This window comes from Geospiza fortis, unplaced genomic scaffold (genome assembly GCF_000277835.1).
Source record: "Geospiza fortis unplaced genomic scaffold, GeoFor_1.0 scaffold41, whole genome shotgun sequence".
NCBI lineage: Eukaryota > Metazoa > Chordata > Aves > Passeriformes > Thraupidae > Geospiza > Geospiza fortis.
This window is the reverse complement of record NW_005054299.1, coordinates 12,876,549-12,885,422: the sequence shown is the minus strand read 5'-3', so window position 1 is coordinate 12,885,422 and position 8,874 is coordinate 12,876,549. Positions and strand designations below refer to the sequence as shown.

Genomic DNA, 8,874 nt, shown 5'->3' with positions numbered 1-8,874 from the left:
CGGCATCCGGGGTGCGCGGGGCAGGGAGGCGGCAGCGCTGCGCTGCCCTGGGCCGGGCCGTGCACGCCGGTCCGTCCTGGGCCTGCCTCCCCCCTGCCCGGCTGGGTTGGGTTCTTTAAATAGCAGGCAGGTCTGCCAGGGCAGGGAGCGGGACCTTGTGCAAGCAGGCGGTGTGTGGGTGAGGATGCTGCAGCCTGTGCAGGTGCTGGGTGAAGCCACAGGCGCCGTGGGAAACAATATGGTGGATGCCACTTGCAGCAGAGGTGCAAACAAGGCGTTCCCCTTTCCCGTGTGCGTACATCAAACTGTTCCACCCAGAGACACCTTCTCATCTCTTCTGCCTTCACAGGGAAAGCCAGGACGTCACTGTAGCTGGCTGCACAAGCCTCTGGGTCCAGCCGCTTCTCACCACTGCTCTGTGGGGCAAATAGAAATTCTTTCAAAGCCCAGAGTGGCTACCAGGGCTCACAAAAGAGCAGCCCAGAAATAGAGATCAAAGCTGAGAATAGAAGGTCGAATGAAGGCCCAGCTCACTGCCTGTGAATGATTGACCAGACTGCATTTCAGTGCTCTCTTCCCAATGCCAAAACTCCTATGGATCTGCATAGATGTCATTACTTTCCAGTGTCCCAAACAGTGGGCTTTCCTCAAAAGACAAACTAGATAGCTCTGAACACAGCTGACACTTTAAAATCAATTTCACTTTTTGCATTTGTTGCTTGAGAGGACTTTCTGTCTCTGCAGGATGCCCATTCTTCCAATTAATCTGAGCAGGAGGGGAACAATCTCCTGCAAGGAAGCTTACCTGGGAAGAGCTTGGTGATGGATACTGGATGGAATCATACTGGATGGAATCATACTGGATGGAATCATAGGAGCCATATGCTAAATATTTCCTTATCCCACACTGCAGCTGCTGCTTTGGGTTTGTAGGAAGAAAGGTTTTGGGATGTGAGGGCAGCAGCAGGGAGACAGATAAGTCTCTTTGGGCGTCAATGACTTCCAGTCACAAGTTTTCTTCCCATGCTCAGGATCTGTTTCTGTGTCTCTGGCACTGTGTCACTGCAAGATTACAATTACCGAGGGAAAGGAGCTTCTCCCACGTCTGTCAGCTCTGTTCAGTTCAGTGCAGTGTGGGGATCTGGGCCATATATCCATGTCACTCCCTCTCACACCCTGGTGGTGGCTGCATCCCAGCTCCACTTGTAGCTGTTGCTCCTGATCCTCATGCAGAATTTCTATTCTTTCAGCTTTCCATACCCAACTACTACTGGGTTATCCAGCAGTTGCCTTCCTAAATGCCCTTGCCATTTTCTCTAGTAACATACTAGATGCAGTTCCATCATGGAATGGGTCCTTGTACACTTTCCTGTGGATATATGGTCAAATCAACACAAACTTATGTGGTGATACACAAAGATTTAATTTTTCTGTCAGCTAATTGCAGCTTATCTTTGCATTAAGCATCAGTCACACCTTGATTATATTGTGATGTGCTGTTCCAGTTGGGAAATAAGTGTGGATCCTGATTCCAAGACTAGCACATGTCCAGGAACAGTTCAGCCAAAGCACAGAACCTGGAGTAGTAGCCCTGGACCTGCTCTAGGAAAGAGGCAATTCAAGACCCATCACTGGGGACTCTACAGTCCAGTCCCTTGCAAGCTGTCTACATCTCTGTCTAGCAAGTAGCCCCTGGAAGTGGCCTTCCTCTGCTGCTGATGTGAATTTATCTGGAGTTTGTGATCTTGCAGCTTCCTTAATGTGAGCCTTGAACTCTTTCAGCTGGCCAGTGCTGTGGCAGGGCTGTGTTGCTGTGGTCTGCTGCAGCAGAGACCAGGCGTGCCCCATTGCCATCAGCTATGCCCCCCAGGCATCCATGGGCAGCCACCCTCTGCTCTGACCTTTCAACTGCACCCAGTAACACCCAGCTCAGGCACCATCTCCTGCCACCCCTCTTGTGACTGGGTGTGCTTCTATTAACCTTTCAGACAATTTTACTGGAAAGTCTGAAAGAGGAACTTGTCCACTTTGCCCCATTATTTGCCTTCTGTTACTCATTCTGTGAGGGTTGGGCTCCCTTTCATGCTCTCTTCCTAACAGAGAAATTTTTGCCTGGCTGTGCAAGTTTTGGACCTCTATTATTTTCAGAGGCTTTAAATACAGAGAGATACACATATACATAAATATCTATATATAATGTATTGAAGGCAAGGTAGAGGGATTAAAAATAATTAAATCTACTATGAGGCAAATCTTGATGTTCTGATTTAGTTTTGAAGGTTTTAAGAAACGAAGCTCTGATTCTTGGGTCTCTCCAGTCCCCTTTAGTATGTGTCACTTAAAATGGTTAAAACTGCAGGGGAAATCTAAAGAGGAAGGGATCTATTCCCACTAGAGGTCAGTGCCAGCACACGCTGTTCAAGGCAGCAGCGCTTTCCCACCACACCGCGCTGCGAGGAGCATCAGGTCAGAGCATGGACATGGGAAGCAATCCCTAGGCTACCCAGACCCCCGGGTATTGTCCCAGATAATGTCCTGTCCCCAAGCACAGCCCTCTGACTGACTAAATTAAACAAAGGCTGGCCTGGCACCAGCATCTTCTCTGTTCTTTGAGCTGTTAACTGGGTAAAATAAGTGAAATGCAGCTGAGAGAGATGGAGAAAGGCAAATTATACCCAGTCTGTGTCTGATCTGAGAAAATATAATGGCCCTTTAATTACTGGCTGTGGTCCTGTCATTTGTAAGCAACAGGGTTACCTGAAATTGTGATAAGCAGTTATTGCCACAATAATTCACACCAGGCAAGTGGTGCTACCTGGTGCTACCTTCCCCCCATGCAGACTGTCCACTGCACAGCTTTCATCCCACATGAGCACTGAGCTGCCCCATTCCCTGGGGATGCAGCTCTTTTCCCTCATCCTCAGAATCAGAAATGCTGAGTCCACAAGAAAGGTGCTAGATCCCCATTTGAGGAAGCTCCTTCTGCATTCTCCCCACCAGAGATGTTGCTGGGCACCTCAAGCAACAACCTGGACCTCTGTCTGGAGCTCCAGCTCCAGCTCAGAGAGCTCAGCCTGTGAGCTGGGCATTCAAGGGAAGCAGAAGCCCTGGAAGAGGATGAAAGTTGCAGGAAAGACAACAGACTCTCTGCTCTGACAGTGGTTTCACATATCTGACAGCAAATCAGTTCTGTAGTGCACCAAACTGGGTCGCTTCACTTTCTGCCCCAATAAAGGAAAGGAGGAACATGACTTTTTGAGAACCTATGCCCAGAAGCAAGGCCAAGCTTTCCAACAGTGCAAAGCAGGTCTTCCTCGGGCACCCATTTTCTGGGGTAGTCAGCCCAGAAAGCACTGGCTGCCCTCTCCTGGTAAGTCTGGCTGAAGTCACAGGGTCACTTTGAATCATTCCAGGGATGCTGCTCTGGGCATCTGCTTGCTTTTTTAATATGGGATTATTTCTAGCCAGAATTTTTCTCCTTGCAGTCTGTGTTGGATGCCTCTCATACTTCCACAGTGCGCTCCTGGAATGTATGGGAGCCATCGTGCCATTGTGGTGACACAAGCCGGAGCAGATCAGGTTTGTCCGCATGTGGTAGGTGGTCGGCAAGTTGCCCAGCTGACGCCCTTCCTGAGAAGATTCCCACTGTTGCTCAGAGTCCCAGTGAACAGGGAAGTTTCTATCTCCTTCTGTTGTTCACTGTGTGTATGATGTGTAGGAAGTTGGACAAGAGGATTAGTTAATCCCTTGAATGGAGATCACACCTAACTCACTCCACTCTCAGCATTCACTTCCGCAAACAGAAAGTGATTGGTATAAAGATGCACTAAAAATCCTCAACCTTACTAAGTGAATGAACAAAACCCCATGATATTTTAACAAAACTTCATTCTGAATTATATCCCTCTTGTGTAATTCCTGTCAGCCTGGTGGCTGCTGCAGCAACGCTCTCTGCTTGCATCTGGGCAAATGCACAGCTGATAGGCCATGCTATGTATTTGTGTGTGTGTGTGTGTGTGTGTGTGTGTGTGTGTGTGTGTGTGTGCGCTCAGAGCTCTCCCAAAGGAGTGGCAGATGTGGTTATGAATGGGGAGGGAGTGGCAGATGGTTTTGGAGACCTGATAATAAAACCGTGCTTAAATAGATGGTGAAACTGTGCCCTAGGTGAGAAATCTTGTCACCTGGGGCTCTCTTTATAGCTAGTGATGAGACACACTCACTTCAGAGGGTGGCTCTGATAACCTCTGTCTGGCCACATCACTCTAATGAAGAATGCTCCTCCCTCCCCATGGAATAGCTGTGGAAGACAGTGCTCCATCGCAGGGCTATCATTTATTCATGACTCTCTAAGTACAGTTCATCTGGCAGAGACTACCCAAGACAAAACAAAAACCTCAACCCACCCAAGCATCCCTCGGCTCACCTTGCCAGAGAGCACAGGACAGATGCTGCCTGTGCTGCTCCTGGGCTTCAGCATTGCTGCACTGGACCTGATGGCTGGTAGAAGGGAGGATGAGTTAACTTTCATTTTTGAGTTGATTCTGCTTGAGCTGCTTTCTGCATCACCTCAGCCCCTCACTGCAGCCTTGCACCCCCACTAGCCCAGTCCTTGTCTCCTAGCAGTGCTCCAAGTGGCTAGGTATTACTCAGGCAAGCTCGGCTCTGCTCTCAGGAGAGTTAAACCTCCCAGCTGCCAGACTCAATTAGGGCTTGTGTCTCTCCACACTTGCATCAGAGTGAGTTGGGAACAGGCCTGGTGGAGCCACTCTACTGAAAACAAGCGAGGAGCCCAAGCAGGGGCTGGGAGAGGGGTGAGCAGAGTGGCAGGGAGAGGAGGTGGGGGTGAGTGAGCTGTTTGAAATATTCAGGTGCTGAGCAGGAGCAGGTGGCCATCCCATTGGACAGAGCAGCTCTGACACCATGAAAAAGTGATGGATGAGTCTGTGCTGCCCAGGTGATGGGGCACACAGAAAGCAGGATTGCAGCCATTCCCCAGGACCTTGGCCAGACTGACAGACCTGGCCTATACAACGACCCCTAAGCATGCAGTGGGATTTAGTCCTTTCCCTAGAACAGCAACTTCCCTGCCAGCCAAATCCATGGGGAGATCTTGGTGGGACAGGGATGCTTCTCCAGGTCAGGGTATGTCAACTCCTACCCTTCAGTGTGGGGAAGGCAAACTGCAACAGAAACCTACTTTCTGCTTTTAGGGAGGTGACTCCTGGGACTTGAGATAGACTAAATTCCCTGAGCCATTAGTTTCTGTGGTTTATTCCTTTCTGGGGGTGATGGGCCAAAAATTTAAGTGAGAACAAAGCATTTGGCAAGGGAGGATTTGGCTCAGTTTCCAGGCACTTGGGGTGGTTGCTGCTGCTCTGGAGTTATATCGGACAAAATGTCCTGAGGACTGTCAAACAGCATCTGGGCAGTGCTGAATCCGCTTTTCATTCCTAGGGGGGATGTGAGGGAGGGCCCTGGGTATCCTGCTGGGCTACTGCAGAGAGGAAAGTGATTTAACCTGACCCAGAAACCTCTGTGGAGCCTCACAAAAGCTGTGATGATGACAAAATAGACTCTCATGAGGCTGGATGGAAAACAAACAAACTGGATACAGGCAGCCTGTTGGAAAAGAAAGGATCAGAGCGGGGATCAAAGACTTTTCAATGACAGCAATTCTATTCAGTGAAATGTGCCCCAGAGCAGCAGCTACAAACCCACCTACTTTGTGAGGTTTGAGATTTTGAGTGTTTGGGGACTGCAGTCGTGATGTGTACCCCTGCTGGTGATGCTAAACAGAAATGAGCTCCCCAGTCACCAATTAATGACTCCTGGGGTTTCCTTCCCACAATAAAAAAGCACACCTGACTCTCCTCCCAGCAGACATGAAGTCTGAGTGCTGCAGATGAAAACACAACTAATGGCACATATTTCCTTGAGGACAAATCTTGCAGAGGTACATGGCACTCAGACAGTCAACACCAGCGACCAGCAGTGGCAAAGGGATGTTGTTAACTGGAGCAAGAGGCGCATTCCTTTACCCACATTCCCCTTGTTGCATTAATAAGGAGTAATTTAATTGGAGTGACACATTCTGGAAGGCTCAGGCAGCCAGCACAAAGTATCCTTGAAATTTCTAAATTGAATAGGCATTAATTTCTGAGCATAGAAAATCCTGCATCCTAACATGAGGGGATTCTCTGCCACGCATCTTCTAAAGAGACAAAAAGCAGCACACTGCTAAGAATCATTGATTGCTTTGGAACAAAAGACTGAATCTTGATCACACTTGGTCTATTGGAAAAAATAAAGCTAAACACAGTGATATATATATCTATATGATGCTGCGAAATCCATTTTTATATTCAGGCTACAAATACCAGCACAAGGATAGGTTATCTATCGCCATCTGGTTTAAAATGCAGCCTCCATCATTTTTTTTTTCTAGAAATTGAATGCAAGTTTGCTGCATGGGTAAGAACTAATAACATATTTAAGCAAGAGCTAAAAGGCTATTTTCTGTAACTACCAGAGACAGAAGAGCAAGACCTTTTGCGGTTTGATGCATTATGGAAAGTGAACGAATCCTGCTAATGTGATGTCATGCTTTATGCTTGCTTGGAACAGATATGAATGTCTCTGCAGGGTGGCAGATACAGGGTTTCTGGAGAACAAACCTATTGGTAAGGGCACCACCTCTACTTCAGTTGCTGTGTCTTCTTAAAAGCCTTCCTGCTTCTTTCAACCATTTTGTCACATCAGAAAGGCCTCCATCCCAGAAGTATCCTGCTCTCCAACATGATTTTCCACTAGAGCATCCTGAAACCTACAGGAATAACTGGACAGAAATCTCACAAATTTTTGTCTCTTGCCCCCAAGAACAGAAGGGTTGAGTGGATCAGGCAGCGTGTTGTAATTACAGCTTCTGGGTCCTCCCTGTGATCATGACACAGAACACAATCTTGGATGCTGTCCATCCTGCTTTAGTTTCTGAAAGGCCTAAGCATCATATATACTCTTATTTCTCCCATTCCTGGGAGTCCTGTGCCCTTTGTTGCACATTTTCAGCCATGCTTCTGGGTACCTGCCTGAGGGTCCAAATCTGCCACATGCCTGTTTTCCTCAGAAAGTGGCTGAGAACTTATACAACTCCAGTTCAGACAAAGCAGGGCACACAACCTCTTTTCTGCCACTTCATCTCAAAAATAGCACAGCTGGTGATGTGCTTGACAGTGTTGTCTCCAAGATATGCTGCCAGGACCTGTATCAAAGATGCCTGACACAAAAAACTCTACCTCTGTCTCACCAGTAGCCACCAGTGGAGGATAAATTGCACTATGGGTAGCTCCACAAGGGTGGCAGCAGCCTGCTTCCCAAGGGTTAGTCATAGTGGATAAAAAGCCCAGGATGGGCACATCAAAGGAAGCTCTGTGGGTATGCTGTGAAACTCCTTGCCACAGAATGCATGAAGCATCTACAAGTCCAAAATCAAAACAAATTCAAAAGTAAATGGACAAATTCCTTGGAGAAAAAGACACCATGGACTATTAAATGCAAAGGCATAAACTTGTACCACCTCTCCCCCCTCTTCACCCTCCTGCTTTGCTCTTTTTGTGTGATATTCACATATTTGAGATAAAGCCAGTGCTGTTCCTGGAGGGACATCATCCCTCAGGCACTTTTTGGTCTAGCTGAGGTCACATCCTATAAAAAGCAGAAATGCATATAAGAATGCAAATTATTTTCAACTGTCTGTTAGTGTGCATGGAATAACATACTGCTACAGGAATTGTGGCAGCTCTGGCCTTGTGCCTCTTTGCCTTGTTCTGCCATGACACACATCCATGGATGAACTCTCCTTGGAGCATGGGATCCATCACGTCAGGGTGGGTCTGAAACCCTCAAGAGCCAAAGTCTGCTGGGATGATTGGGCAGGGGGTGTCTGAGCGGTAGGCAGTGAAATTCCAAGCAGGCTGCTCCTGCTTGCTGCTGTTCCCATGGAAACAGGGGAAAGGCGAGAGGAAACACATCCCCAGCCTCCTTTGAAGATGAGCTCCTTCAGCAGCACCCCCGGCCATCACATCTATTCCCAGAAGAAGTAGGGGTTGGCAATTCCCCTCGGATGCATCTCCTTGAGTGAGACCATCAGGCCTACACACTGTTCCTTCCTCATCCCAGGCAACAGTGGACAAGGGCATGCCAATCATCCCATCACCAAGGCTGAGCCTCAGAGCTCAGAAAAAGAGAAGAAGTTTCCAGCAAATTCTGCAGCTTATGCTTCTCCCCAGTTTGGGTCTGGGGAACACCTGCAGAGACACCTGATTTCCTGACTGTCAAGGAAGCTGGGCTGTACCTGCAATATCCAGATCTTGACAAGTACAGACCCTTCCCAAACTCTGTGTCCCCCCAGTCAGTTTAGGCTGAGGGTCTGAAGAGACTTTTCCACTCATCCGTGTAACCAAGCATGTTAGCTCTGTGGAGAAATAAGCTGCAATAGCTAGCTGAGAACCGGTGCAGATCACGGCAGGGAAGATCGTGCCCAACCTAAAGATTTCCGTGAGTGCCAGCACGGTCAGCACTGCCCCACTTCCCCCGACCAGCTGGGGTGCCCACAGATCAGAAAAGCAGACGGGGCACATGTAAAGTGCTCCCGGTTCTCCCGCTTCATCCCGAGGGAAGGAAAACCCACGGGACCCCTCACCTCTCCATCAGCTGGCCAGCTGGCACCGAAGACAGCCTGACGACCCCTCGGCGCGGCTGAGAGCAGCAGCTTTCCCCGACATCCCGGGCGGCAGCTCCGCTCCCGGTGGGGCTCGGGAGGGGCTTCTGCACCGGGCTCCTTCCCTCTCCGCTACAGGCCGGCGCCTCAAGGTCACC

General features: G+C 48.9%; 1 protein-coding gene across 1 annotated transcript in view; it reads right to left on the bottom strand.

The window, feature by feature from the left end:
* Nucleotides 1-8,721, bottom strand: part of NFKBIE (NFKB inhibitor epsilon) — a 23,444-nt gene extending 14,723 nt beyond the window's left edge. Inside the window, exon 1 of the mRNA XM_031060274.1 lies at nt 8,699-8,721. Within this exon, the coding sequence (XP_030916134.1) occupies nt 8,699-8,706 (8 nt within the window). The 5' untranslated portion in view covers nt 8,707-8,721. The remainder of the gene's footprint in view (nt 1-8,698) is intronic.
* Nucleotides 8,722-8,874: the final 153 nt, after the last annotated feature.